Below are 15591 nucleotides of genomic sequence, written 5' to 3'. Positions count from 1 at the left end.
GGATGGCAGCCGCTGGAATACAGATGCATTCATCAGGCCCACTCATGAGACGCGCGCCCGCCGACATTTGTGCACAAAACAGAGCGCAGTTGAAGTTTTCCCTCGACAGAATATCGATGCTGTCGGGAAAGCGTTACTTATGGCGAACCTTTGGAGAACCACAGCACTCGATATCCGTCCTGCTAAGCAACTGCTTGAGATGGATCAGAAAGTGATTTTCCTCATCTCAATTTGGCACTGATTTCATAGACGAATTACACCCTCAGCAGCGATTAGGAGTTCATTATGTTACTCACAGAGAGTAGCGAGGCGCTAATGTGTTTTCCTTTCCTCTTGTGCAGTTAACTCCTCCTTTGCCTGTCAGCTCACACCATAGAGTCCTGGTTTAATGGCCTCTGTGGCTGCATGTGTACTTGCTCCCTTGCCGCAGATGGTGAGAAGTGCCTTTGCATGTCCTGTAAGCAGCCGCTGCAGCAGCAGCAGCTACAGCAGTAGTCTAGGAGATGCACGACCTTATTTATATTTTAACTCTCACGATTTCAGCATGAGCAAGCATTTGCTTTTTGAAAACCGGAGGTCTTGTCTTAAATTAATAAAAATGAGATGGGGGAGGAGGGACATTATGCATGTGCAATGATTCTGACGTGGCGTCAGGAAATACAGTGATACATTGGCTTACGAACTTAATTGGTTCCCATAAAGAGTGTGTAAGGTGAAGTGTATCCCAAAAATTTATTTTCCATAGGAAACCATTACAATGAGAATAATCCGTTCCCAAGTCCCCATAAAACATAATTTTCTACTTTCTCATTTTCTAAGACTTAAAACTACACAAAATATACCTGATTTTATTTACCTTTGTGATGGTCGTTGATGGCTTGATGGAATGGAGTGGCCGGTTTCATCAGCATTAAACACTTGATGAGGAACATAGTCTTCTTCTTTCACCATCTTGAGGAATGATCACTTAGAGGTACTTTCTATGCGATAATTTTGCCTAGTCATCAATTGTGTTCTGTTTAGCTCTGTTGATAGCTTTTTGCTCTCTGTCTGTAATGTCTTGACCAATCACGTGGCTTTAACCGACGACAGGGGCCCGGGAATAGAGGACCAAAACAAGCCGGCTGCCATTTTCTTGTTAGGAGAACGGGCTCGTTTGCGAACGACTTATCACTCATTGTGGCGCTCCGTATGTATCCCGAAAAATAGTTCAGATACCAAGGTTAACATTTTCATAAATTTAACATTCGTAAACCAAAAAGTTCGTAAGCCAAGGGGTTCGTAAACCGAGGTTTTTGTGTACTAGAGTGGAAACATGAAATTATTTTTTATCAAGAAATTTCAGACAAAGATTTCAACCGATTAAAAAAATATATTGGTGCCCTTAATGAGATTGATTTAATTCTTCCAGTAGCTAAAAACACATTATCTCTTATCATCTCTTCCTATTCAAATAAATGGAAGTGTCGTTAATCTGTTCCAGCCATCCACCTCCCCCTCCAATAAAACAAAAGATGTAATATGAATTTTAATGAGGCAAAATCGCACTCCATTATATCGGACTTTATAAAAATATCCAGTAATAACTATATGGGATTAAAAAGAAATGAAGAGCGGCCCAGTAGTCTAGTGCTGAGCACATCGACTTCATCGGTGCTGAGGTACTGGGTTCGATTATAGCTCCACCCATCAGAATCAGAATCATCTTTATTGCCAAGTATGTAGAACTGATAAGGAATTTGTCTACGGTAGAATACGCTGCACTAGTATCATCAAAAATGGAGAATGATGGAGGCATTATACAGTTCTATTTGGGTTACTGTTTAGAGACCTCATGGCATGGGGAAGCTGTTTAAATGTCTGCTGGATTTGGTGCGCATGGATCGGTAGCGCCTGCCTCAGAGGAGTCGCCGGAAAAGGTGGTTATATGGATCTGGAGTAATATGAGGTGCAAATGGGCGTGGCTGTTCAAAAGGCAAATGCTGCCCACTCATGGAAGGGAAAAACATAACGAGAGGTCTGACGAGCGCTTTATCGGCACCTCCCCACAAGAAAAACCAAAAGTTGAACAAATTCGGAAATGGCGCTCTATGTCATGCTTTTCAATTCCCGAATAATTTCGGGAACGGCAGTGAATGAGTTAACATTACGCGAGAACATTAATGGGAAATTTGTGTGTGAGTTATTGTGGTGAACCTCAGCTTGGAGTGAGCCTTTTTTCCCCGATGAATTGTTTAGAAACTGCTTCTTGGTGTACAATGTGTCATATCGCTGCTTTCAATTCACAACAACAAAAATCTGTCAAACAACGGCTTGAAAAACTCGGGTCAAATCATTATTTCATGGCCTCACTCGTAGTGTTTTGCCCATTGTGTTGTTCCTGTCACGGTCAGATGACCTTATTTTCCACACCTGCGACCCTTTTTTTTTCTCTGCGCCTGTTTGGCTCATTTAAAACTCATGTCGAGAGAAGTCATGTGAATACAGCAACAAATGATCAGAATGTATCCCTCCGTCTCCTAGGTGTGCACCTGCTACTCAGCACATTGTCAACTCAATTCAACTTAACTCAACTGTATTTTTATAGCACTAAAACAAGCATCGCTGTACCTGTAGCAAATATCATCTGTACAACAAACTAAAGCAATAAATTCACAACAAAGACAGTAGAAAGCACCAAAAGATTTGAAACTAAATAATTTGATATTGAAAAGAACTCTAAAAGGTATAGTGATAAAAGGTCAGTGAAGGGATACCAGTTACAGTATGTGCTCCCTCTTACGAGTACCAGTTAAGAGGCATTCTGGACATGGCGGACTGGCTGACACCAAATTAAAGTGCATAAGAGTAATCCAGCCGTGATGTGAGGAAGACTCGTCTCTGAGTGCTCATGAGAAAGAAGAGGTTTTACTTTAGATCAGTACTTCTTAAACTGGGTTCGATCAAACCTTTTGGGGTTCGGTGAGTCGGTCTATGGGGTTCGGTGGATTCTCCGCCGCAGAGGTCCACCCCACAGTGGCTGGCAAACTAGTTTTTTTACAGATGAACACCAAATCACACTGTCGCACAGCGCCACGGTGGCTGGCGGACTAGTTTTCGTCACCCCTTTTCTTTGAGTGCAGACGTGGTTTGTTCTCGAGTGGAGTACTTTTGCTATTATGGGACCGAAGAAAACCCCACCAAACGCTAGTGTTAAGCCGAAGAGGAAACAAAAGAAAATTACGGTCGAGCAGAAGAGGGAGATCATCGAAAAACACAAACGAGGTGTGCGTTTTTTTATGACTTAGCGTCCCGGTACTATTAGCTAAGTCGACCATTGCTACCATCCTGAACGCTAAGAAAGCTATTAAGGGTGCGGGTGTGGCTCAGGGTATTTCCGTGTTGTCTAAGCAACGGTCTCAGGCAATAGAAGAGGTTGAAAAACTGTTAATTTGGATTACCGAAAAGCAGAGAGCAGGGGACAGTGTGAGTGAGGGTATTATCGCAGAGAAAGCACGGCAACTTCACTCAAGTATCATCAAGAGGCAATTACATCAACGACCATCACAAAGGTAAATAAAACGACTTTATTATATAGTACAGTTCATTTCTTTATTTACAATACAATAGCACATTTATTATACATAAAATATGGTATATTCTGTGTAGTTTTAAGGCTTATTTCGTAGAAAATTATGTTATGGGACTTGGGAACAGATTATTCTCATTTTAATGGTTTCTTATGGGAAATAAATGTTAGGCAGACAAACTTTTCACCTTACACACACATTCTGGGAACCAATTAAGTTCGTAAAATGAGGTACCTGCCACTGTGTACAGCATGGGATGTCCATTCGGGTAATGATGCTTAAAATCACCAGCATCTCAAATCAGCTGACGCGTGACTTTTGCCGGAAATAAAACTCTTATTATTAAATATTAGTAAACTACAATATCTGGTACTATACTAGAAAAATGGAGGGGAAATTGTTCAAATGGCATGCATTTCAGTGAGTAAAGTAGCGTGTAGATAGATGTAAGATGCTGTGTCTTCAATGCGACAATTCTCTCCATCGTTGACCACAGAACACAACCGCATTGCTCTGCAGCGTGATGATACGTTACCACCCCCCAGGCAAAGAGTCCCCCGACTGAAACTCCCACCAGAGTCGGTCACGAAAGAAAAGGGAGGGCGAGAGATTCATGTCATGAAGTTCCATTCCAGGAAACGTGTCGAAAAATCACATGTAACGTATTCATGTACCCCATGTGATTTAAAGACAGTCGCTGAATATATGCCTGGAGTTGGAAAAATTGATTATTTTCTTCTAGAGGAGGACAATTGTGATATTATTCCAGCTAATAATCCCACTCGTTGTTAAATCTGTCTAACCTTTCATGCAAAATGGAGCTAAAGTGTCTGCCTTTTATTTAGAAATTAGGTTAACATCCCCCAAGATGACAATACTCAAGAGGATTATGACACTGTTTTTCATTTGCCTTTTAAATGCCGATATAGAACATGATTGAAACAGAACACCGTGATACCTTGGTTTACGAACTTAATTGGTTCCCCGACAGAATGTGTAAGGTGGAAAGTGTGTATCCCAAAACTTTATTTCCCATAGGAAACCATTAAAATCGGAATAATCCGTTCCCAAGTCCCCATAAAACATAATTTTCTACTGTCTAATTTTCTAAGCCTTAAAACTACTATATATATATATATATATATATATATATATATATATATATATATATATATATATATATATATATACAGTAAAGTCTCGTTATATCGATATTCAAGGGAGTCCGAAAAAATATCGATATAACCGGGACTATCGATATATCCGACCCTGTTTGCATGTAATTTTCTCCGTGCGTGCATAGAAATAGTATCGATATAACCGGGACGATCGATATATCCGATATCGATATAACGAGACTTTACTGTATATATATAGTGATATGTATAGTGATGGTGTTTTTTCGCTATATTCTTGACGATATTTTTCACTTTGTCTCTCGAACATGTTCAAAAAGAGACCCTGACTTTGACAAAGCTTCACACCTCCTTATTCCATCACTGATTCCAGAACCTTGCTTAGACGGGTCAGGAGACAACTTCCAGCCATTCCTCAGCACCAAGATATGAATGATTTCCCCAGTGAAAGAAAATGCTTCAACATACCACAAAGTCATTTAGCAAGTGCCTTCTAGAATGACCACAATTTACGACAGATGATTGCTCCCGCACCCTTCCACCCCCCCCTCCTATTATTAAAAGGTGCATCTTCGAGTCACATTCGCGGGAACCCCCCTCTTCTTCTTTTCCTTTCAGGGGTCTCCACAGCGAATCAGTGTACTCCATCTAACCCGGTTTTGTGCATCCTCTTCTCTCTCACCAGCTACCTTCATGTCCTCTTTGACAGCATCCATCAACATTCAGCATCCTTCTCCTGATATAGTCACTCTTTCTCCTCTGGACATGTCCAAACCATCTCAGTCTGGCTTCTCTGACGTTCTCTCGAAAGTAACTCAAATAGATAGGAAACTAGCTAATATATAGCTAATACTGTAGCTAGCCAGCTAGTTAGCCAGCCAGATAGATAGCCAATAGCTAGCTAGATAGCTAATAGCTAGCCAGATAGCTAATATATAGCCAAGTAGACAGATAGCTATCTAGGTAGCTAGCTAGATAGCAAATAGCTAGCTAGGTAGCTGGCTAGCTAGATAGTCAGAAGGCTAGATAGAGAGCTGCATAGCCCGATAATAATAATAATAATAACAACCAGGAATAACTTAAATAGAAAGTTAGCTAGCTAATATATAACTAATAAATAGAGAGCTAGATAGCTAATAGATGGAAAGTATATAACCAGCTAGCTAGCTAGCCAGATATCTAGCGGCAGAGCTCACATAGCGATGAAATCGGCTTAAAAGATCGGTCCCACATCTGCGACATAAACGAATGTGTAAATTTTGCCACCTGTGCACACAAACATTTGCATCCAACCCGGTTACTCCCACCATGATGTCCCTGATCCACTGGTGGAAAGACGCTTTGATCATTTCCTCTTTCATCTACAACTGCTTCATGTAACAAAGAGGGTACAGAAAGTGCTTAAAAATGAATGACTCTGTGTCTTTGTGTTGTCACATTATTTGTTATTTAGTTGTTTTTTTTTGTTTTGACTTCAAGATGGCGCCGCGACAGTGGCTGCCTATCCAGCAGCTCATGTCTTTTGTTTTTCTACTTTCATCACTTTGCTGCTGTGAAATGTAAATTTCTCCACTGCAAGACTAATCAAGGCAAATCCCATCCAAACAAAGACACAGAGACGCATTCATTCTTCTGGACTTGCTGTACCCTCTTTGTGATGACATGAAGCAGTTCTAGATGAAAAAGGGGAGGATCAAAGCATCCATTTCAGCAGTGGATCGGGGACGTCATGGTGGAATTTTCATGTCTACTACAAGCTGACGAAAAGACATTGACTCACATCTCCTATCCCACATAAATCCGCTTCAATTCCAAGCCGCGACTGTTCTACATACGCTTCAAGCCATGCATCCATCCAACCGCAGACTGCGGTTCAGGCTTTAGCAGCGCATACCCGGGCAGAGTTATTCACGGAATGAGCTAGGCTAGAAAGTAGGCCAGACCCTAACAACAAAAGACGCACAGGTAGCCCAAATCCCTCAGATCCATTGTTAAAATTGTCCTGTGGCCTATCGTGATTGTCACCGACTGAATCAAGTGCTCATCGCCGTGTGCATCCATGCTCCTCAACCGTAGCGTACTAAATTGCCTTTGCACTAAGTATATCCCTGGTGGCTGTAATTATCAGAATTACGCTCAACAGCTTTTTATCTAAAATGGAGGCGTGTCATTTGTTGTGGCTGAATGTTGCGTTCGGGGCTCGTCAATGAGATGTGCCGTTGAAAAGCGGGCGCTCGATGCCTGATGAGGGCGTTAATAAATCATTACGGCGGCTATAAATAGGAAGATGCGGAGCAGCTGTTCAAAATGACTTCATGTATTTATTTATGTTAAAGCAACAGGAATTAATTATGGATGGTTTGTGACATTTAAGGGGTGGATCAGAGGGCGATGAATTTGGGTCGAGCTCAAACGATGGTCATTAGCGAATTGCTTGGCTGTATTTTTATCTGCTCCATGTGAGGGGATGACAGTCCGCATTGCTACACTTTCTCCTTTAGCGAGGACAAGGTTTCTTTAGCCGTCATCTGTACTTCTTTGAAAATGTCGGACGTTTCGCTTCTTATCCAAGAGGCTTCATCAGCGCACTAAAATCTTTTGCTGGTAGTTTTAGCCCTATCTATATCCCTACTGTCCAGATGTGGCGGTGCCAGACTCTGCTATGATTGGTCCCTGCTCACAGGTTGGCGGGAGCAGAGGACTACTCCCTGAGGCTACACTGATTACTTCTATTGTCCTGACTGATTACTTCTATTGTATGGGGTATACGACTGGCCTGATTGCCCCCATTTGATCTGGTATCACCCCATCAGCAAAACTAAGCCTATGTTGCCGAAGAAGTCGGTTGCTGGAACGATCCAAATTGAACATCACCCCACCATGGCGATTTAGTGAAGGGTTTTGCTGTTTTATGAAAATAGTTTTTTTTACTCTCCTTTCAAATCATCTACAGTAAAGTCTCGTTATATCGATATCGGATATATCGATAGTCCCGGTTATATCGATACTATTTCTATGCACGCACAGAGAAAATTACATGCAAACAGGGTTGGATATATCGATAGTCCCGGTTATATCGATATTTTTTCGGACTCCCTTGAATATCGATATAACGAGACTTTACTGTATTTTCTTTTGCGACGATTTTAACCTAATTGTCGCCAAATGACTGGTTGCTAGCTTTTTGGTGCATACGTACTGCCAAAGGTTACGCTTACATAGACGTATTTCTCGTTTGGCGTCTTCCTTGGGTGCATGCATGTCTCTGCACGGTCAATAAATCAGCCGCAAACTGCTCATTGTTGCAAGGTATCAAAATCTCATTAAAAAAAGCTTATTCCAGTCGTGATGCGTTGTACACCACTGTTGCTATGGATACCGGCTACAACTAAACATAGAAACACAAGGTGGGGAGTCTCTGGTGATTATATCTTACGCCATGGGCGACGCACACTGCTTTTATTGGTTGCCGTTATATCTCATCAGAAACTCGCATAAAAATGACATACTGATACAGCTTGGGAGAACAGCATGCTCAGAGATCATTTAGATACTTGGATGGTTACTAATGCATGCTTTGCGGGCTTCCGCCACAGAGAGGCAGGAAGAGATGGAAAGAGAATGTGTGTGTGTGTGTGTGTGTGTGTGTGTGTGTGTGTGTGTGTGTGTGTGTGTGTGTGTGTGTGTGTGTGTGTGTGTGTGTGTGTGTGTGTGTGTGTGTGTGTGTGTGTGTGTGTGTGTGTTCAAGCCAGTTTTGGCATTCTGATAATCTTGCCTTGAAATTATTGTTTTGATCAGAAGAGGAAAAACATGGTGGCTGGCAATGAAAGGGGGCTAGGGTGTTGTTTTAACAAATGACAATTAGTCACGTCGTCTCTAAAATGTGTCAGCAAATAACGGCAGTGCTTCATTTCCTTCTACTCTGTGATTCCGTCTCTTCCTGCAGATTTTGCGTGGTAGCGAACGTCTTGATGACAGATACGTCCGCCTACCAGCGGCAAACAGGACGGCAATACAAGCAATGTGTGATACGTTTAAATGCGGTAAACGAGTGCCGTGATTTCCCCACTTGGTTGCCGTGACAAATCATCGAGATTCGATTTCACTTGATTTGCAGGAAAAGAATTATTCAACAACTCGTCTGTGTAGGCGCTTAGTCGTACAAAAGTGGTCCATCAAAGTTTCTTCAGCCGTCATCTGTACTTCTTTGAAGGTTTCGGACGTTTTGCTCCTCATCCAAAGAGCTTTGTCTACGAACTAATGTTGCGCTGGTAACAGTTACAGTGATACCTTGGCTTACGAATTTAATTGGTTCCCAGACAGAATGTGTAAGGCTAAAAGTGTGTATCCCAAACATTAATTTCCCATAGGAAACCATCAAAATGAGAATAATCCGTTCCCAGGTCCCAATAAAACATACTTTTCTACTTCTAATTTCTAATTTTTCAAACCTTAAAACTACACAAAATATACCTTCTTTTATGTATAATAAATGTGCTATTGTATTGTAATTAAAGAAATCAACTGTACTGTATAATAAAGTCATTTTATTTACCTTTGTGATGGTTGTTGATGGCTTGATGGAATGGAGCGACACTTGATGAGGAACGTAGCCTTCTTCTTCCACCATCTTGAGGAATGAGTCCTTGTAAGACTGCTAGGATAGGCTCCAGCACCGTCCGCAAGACCCAAATGAGGATTAAGTGGTCTGGAAAATGAATGGATGGATAATCTACCTTTACCAGCGATGAATATTTTCTGAAATCAGTGTTCCCATTGAAACAAATACCATTCATCCAATCCAGCACTCCCACATCATTCCAATTAACTACATTTTAATATGGTTTTAAAAAGTACAAATATCATGTGATATTTAAATGATAAAACATTATAAAATGGGCCGGTTTGCATCTTGACTTCATTGAGAAGTCTTTCACAGCGACTCAAAATGATTCAGTAAACTATTTCTTGCCTAGTAGAGATTGTCTGATACAGATCGGGCAGCTATATATATATACAGTAAAGTCTCGTTATATCGATATCGGATATATCGATAGTCCCGGTTATATCGATACTATTTCTATGCACGCACGGAGAAAATTACATGCAAACAGGGTCGGATATATCGATAGTCCCGGTTATATCGATATTTTTTCGGACTCCCTTGAATATCGATAGAACGAGACTTTACTGTACTTGGCAATAAAGATGATTGTGATTCTGAATGACATCTTGCAATTCTCTCAGCATTGTTTCATTGAAAATAGGCCAACATGCCCCATTGAGTAAAAGTAATTGTTTGTAAATGGAAAGAAGATCATCACCATTTCAGTGTTTTATGTTTAATGCAGAGCGATTTCTCTCCAGTGTGATTTAGTTCAATCAAGGTTTAAAACACAGGATTAGCTCCTACGGAAACAATATATCCTCTTGTCGTGAAGTAAAGGCTGCATCCTTTAAGAACACTAATAATAGACAGTTAATGCGAGTTTCATAAGATCGCATTTGCAAGAAGAGAATGTGAAAAGGTGTTACATAAGACAGACGACATGTCACGGAGAACTGTAAGCACGCGCCTCACATCAATGGCCGTCCCCCTGAACGATCTTAACGCGGAACGCGCTGAAAGCCTTTCACAGGCGGCTGCGTGCGGCGCTGCGGGAAGACAAATGAACGCGCTGTCAAAAATACGAAGACTGTTGCCAGTCATTCATTGCAGTCACATTCACATGCAATGGATTGCTGTAGCTGAGACGCTTCACGGAGATACGATGCAGGCTGCAGAGGCCGAATGAAACGCCTGACGTGGAGGGAAACTTGAGGTGGAGGGATGCAGACCCTTGTTTAGCAATCTCGTCAGTAGTCATGTAAATGATGGCATCCGGGGCGGACAATTTCTACGTCGGGCGTACAACTTTCAAAACGTGTCAACAAGCACTTGCAAAAGGCAAGGTAACAGTAACCCCGAGAAAATGGATGAAATGACACAGGTCCAATTAGACGAAATCAAAACAAGAGTAGGATCAAACAAAATACAGTGATACCTTGCCTTACGAACTTAATTGGTTCCCAGACAGAGTGTGTAAAGGGAAAAGTGTGTATCCCCAAAAAATAATTTCCCATAGGAAACCATTAAATTGAGAATAATCCGTTCCCAGGTCCCCATAAAACATAATTTTCTACTTTCAAATTTTCAAAATATATCTTATTTTATGTATAATAAATGTGCTATTGTATTAGAATTAAATAAATACACTGTACTGTATAATAAAGTTGTTTTATTTACCTTTGTGACGGTCGTTGATGGCTTGATAGAATGGATAGCTTTTTGCATAAAGTGCCTCAAGGAGCTTTGGGTTGCACATCTTGGAAGTTGTGATATTGCAACAGATGCAAGCAGACACACTTGAAACATCATTAATAGCTGGTTACCTTGCTTGTCTTTCCATTTCAAATTGAGCTGATGGGTTATTTGTGGAGCCTGATTGGCGGGAATCTTAACCTTGCAGTCTACACACGTCCTTTGAACTATCAAAGTTGAAACGAGACCAAATTTCACCGTTTTCTATCCACTTTGTGACTCGCTCTGTTGTCTGCCTGTCTCTTTAATGTTAAAACCACCTCCCCTCACTGCTGGGTTCTTGACCAATCACGTGGCTATAACCGACGAGGGGGGCGGGGAATAGAGGACACAAACAAGCCGGCTGCCATTTTATTTTCACAGAACGGGCTAGTTTGCGAACGACACATCTCTCATTGTGGCAGCTTCGTGTGTATCCCGAAAAATAGTTTGTATGCCAAGGTAACATTGTCATCAATTTTACGTTCGTAAACAGAAAAGTTCGTAAGCCAAGGGGTTTGTAAACCGAGGTATCACTGCAATAGCAATTGTGACACAGACGGACTCGAGGAAAAAGTGGCTACGATGAGATAAAGAGTTCTAAAAATAAAGACATGAGCAGGAACAAGGTCAATAATCCGACAAGAGACATGGCATCTTGGCAGTCCTTCAATGCATTGTTTCATCATGATAATCAAATTGGCGGCCGGTTTACTGTCAGACTTTACACAAAACAAAGATAATTACACATTGTACATACGTTATTCGAAACAACCACATAATTTCAATCAGTGGATGGCATACAATAGGCAACATTGTACATATTTATGAATGTTTTATGTGTTTCGTGTATTTATTTATAGATTGCAGAGATAAGTTGAGTGCCTAAGTGGAGACTACATGTTTACATATTGTTCCATGACCATGAAAAGTTGAAGCGATAAAGACACACATATGTTCGTTTTATTGTTGCAGTGTGATTTATGACTAACCGAATTATGTTTACACTACATTTGTTCTTTGGAATTGTGTGTCGCGGTCATAGTGAACACTTATAAGTAAGACTGGGTATCAGTATTTAGCAAGTGAACGACTCCAACTGAAGTACAGGAATAATAGTGATGAATATCTTAATTCATGGTTTATTTTTTTATATTTTAGTCAATGATATCCAGCCAGTGGTGGGCCATCCGGGCCTGCAAGGCCTTCTCTGCTGGCCTAAAATTATCTGAATCGCAGACTACGGTGAATTATATTTTGTCTATTAATTCTTATTAAATAATTCCAAATTGTCTTTCAGTTTCCTTTTCCCCTGTTGTGCTTCTTTCCCAGTGTATGTTTTCGTATTTAAGCATTCAACTAATCACATTTCAGCGATAATTTTTTTGCCAAGGTTAGAAATCTACCTGGACAGCTTCACAATCAGTTCTGCAGGCTCTGGAGCATGAAAATCAATGGTGATGAAGCAGTTGCTTTAACCAATCAGAGTTCGAGTTGGTAACCCAAGGCCTGCTCGAGGGCGCTGGCATCGTCAGAGTTTTTGCAAATTAGGATTGGCTCGTCACATGATTGGCTATTCACGAGTCAATCATAGTACCACTATTTGCTAGTAATAAACGCATACTGACCAGAGCTAGCACACTGTATTTGTAATGAGCTGAATAAGCAAATACAGTTTGTGTTGATCTAAGAAATGGATTTGGTTGCAGATACAGTAAAGTCTCGTTATATCGATATTCAAGGGAGCCCGAAAAAATATCGATATAACCGGGACTATCGATATATCCGACCCTGTTTGCATGTAATTTTCTCCGTGCGTGCATAGAAATAGTATCGATATAACCGGGACTATCGATATATCCGATATCGATATAACGAGACTTTACTGTATATAGTTGAAAAACATTTTCAAAGCAGACTTTTGAAGAATAGATGGACATTATTAAGAAAGGTCGGACAGTTCCGAAGCTCAGTTTCTTCAAGCCACAAGTTATTTCCTGACCAACGACATCCTCTAGTGGGCGTGTAGTAAATCACACCACACTCGCAGCTGTGGAGTGATTCAGTCATAGCACTACTGAAGGCCTGTGAGTGACATGCACGGCTCTCCACTGTGTTCAGCATAGTATGCCCGTCCTTCAACTTTATTTTCATCAGGTCAAAAACCTCATATATTAAGACCAATTTCCTCCCTGTTGTCCTCCAATAAACTCGTTTCTCTTTTGGTACTTGTGTGTCCTTTCTTCTAGCTCTACATCCAGACGACGACTCTGACTATTTCCATGAACCTCAGTGCCTCCGTAGCACTGGGCATGCTCTACATGCCCAAGGTTTACATCATTATCTTCCACCCTGAGCTCAACGTACAGAAGAGGAAACGTAGCTTCAAGGCGGTGGTGACAGCCGCTACCATGTCGTCACGCTTGTCCCAGAAGCCCAGCGAGAGACCCAATGGAGAAGCCAAGACGGAGCTATGTGAGAACCCCGCTGCTGACCCGATGAGTGAGTAACCTTTCCATCATGTCGTCTTGACGCAAAAGCTGTTCAGTTAAACATCGGAATGACCCTGACAGAGATGGTATACAGTGATACCTCGGTTTACGAATCCCTTGGCTTACGAACTTTTCGCTTTATGAACGTTAAATTTATGAAAATGTTACCTTGGCATACAAACTATTTTTCGGGATACACACACAGCTGCCACAATGAGTGAACAAGGCCGTTCTCCTAACAAGAAAATGGCAGCTGACTATTTTTGTCCTCTAGTCTTCGGTTAAAGCCACATGATTGGTCAACAACGCAGCGATGAGGGGGGTGGTTTAAACATTAAAGAGACAGGCAGACGACAGTAAGAGAGTTTCAACTTTGATAGTTCAAAGGCAAAGTGTATACTGCAAGGTTAAAATATCCCGTCAATCAGGCTCCACAAACAACCCGCACAAGCCATCTGTACACTTGATGCAAAAAGCTATCAACCCAGCTAAACAGAACACAATTGATGAGGAACTAGATAAAATTATTGCAGAGAAAGCACCGACAAGGGATCATTCCTCAAGATGGTAAAAGAAGGTTACGTTCCTCATCAAGTGTTTAATGCTGAGAAAACCGGGCACTCCATTCCATCAAACCATCAACGACCATCACAAAGGTAAATAAAACGACTTTATTATACAGTACAGTTTATTTCTTTAATTATAATACTATAGCACATTTATTATACATAAAATAAGGTATATTTCATGTAGTTTTAAGGCTTAGAAAATAAGAAAGTAGAAAATTATGTTTTATGGGGACTTGGGAATGGATTATTCTCATTTTAATGGTTTCCTATGGGAAATTAATTTTTGGGATACACACTTTTCACCTTTCACACTCTATCTGGGAACCAATTAAGTTCGTAAGCCAAGGTATCACTATATCTTCCTTTCACGACAAAGCTTTTATTGTTGCACTTCCACCAAATGTCATCGGATCCACATTTATATCTGCGCCATTGAGGGTTTTAAAATGGTTTCCCCTAGAGGGTAAAGTGATATGTCTGTCTGCTACTTCCGCTCTCTTTCTTAGACGTTCCTTTAATGCACTTGGAAATCCCATTTGGCCAATTTAATTGGTTGTGTGCTAGGGTAAAAAAAAAGTATGACTATGCCTATAGAACACTGCATCAGTTATCTGCAAGACCTTTAACCCGAGTGCACAGGAGGAAGAGGAGTGACGGAGAGATTTGAAGGAGAACTCAGAATTCTATCAATGGAATGGAAGGGGATAATCCGTCTGGAGAGAAGCGCAGTGTTACTCGGACCAGCGCCCTGTAACTGCGCATTGCGCTTTGAGTCAACAGGATCACAAAGATTATTTAGGTTTGGGTGTTAGGGGGTCAGTTTGTGTGCACGGACTGGAGCCACGTGGGTAAACCTGAAATATCGACGGAAACAGTGGCGCATTAACGGACCTTTCCTCAGTCTGACAGAATGCCCACATATGTTTTATAATAAGATGAGGTGAATATACATTTATATGACTATTACAGTCATCATAACAATGCAACTAGTGCCGAAAATGAAATTGACACCTCTAAATTGCCCATTCATGCGACTGCTTGTCCATACACGCCTTGCAATTGATTACTGAACAGTCTCAAGGCTTTGTTACACCCACAAAGCGGCACAGGAACTGCACTGCAGGTGTCTCAAAAAAGAAAAAAAAAACATCCCCCGTACACCCCTAATTGGAGGCGTAGCAAACAAGGCTCTTTTCGTTGGAGGAAGATGATGTTGATTGATGGCTGATGCAAATGACACATCACATGGGCCAAACGCCTCCTCTCCCGCAACGCTTCTAATCACACGGAGCCATCACGGCGCCCACAGGTGTGCTAGCTCCTCAAAAGCCCTGAATGATGCCTGCGTGATGACAGCTATTCCCTGGAATGTCTCCAAGCAGCCAACAGTTGTCATACTCATCTGTCACGACAAACCCAATGCACTCGTGTGGTTTTCCTGAATGTGCGGTCAGTCTGGGAGGTGGTACGTCAAGATACAGTAAT

The 15591-nt window shown here is 41.3% G+C and overlaps 1 protein-coding gene across 2 annotated transcripts in view; it reads left to right on the top strand.

Moving 5' to 3' along the window:
- The window catches only part of grm7 (glutamate metabotropic receptor 7), a 192092-nt gene that overhangs the window by 168436 nt on the left and 8065 nt on the right, over nt 1-15591 (top strand). For both annotated transcript variants that reach the window (XM_088990352.1, XM_088990343.1), the window contains one exon: nt 13295-13547. In XM_088990352.1, the coding sequence (XP_088846478.1) occupies nt 13295-13547 (253 nt within the window). The remainder of the gene's footprint in view (nt 1-13294; nt 13548-15591) is intronic.

This window comes from Hippocampus bargibanti, linkage group LG01 (genome assembly GCF_051943395.1).
Source record: "Hippocampus bargibanti isolate YZ-2025 linkage group LG01, ASM5194339v1, whole genome shotgun sequence".
Lineage (NCBI taxonomy): Eukaryota > Metazoa > Chordata > Actinopteri > Syngnathiformes > Syngnathidae > Hippocampus > Hippocampus bargibanti.
This window is presented reverse-complemented; position numbering and strand designations above follow the sequence as displayed.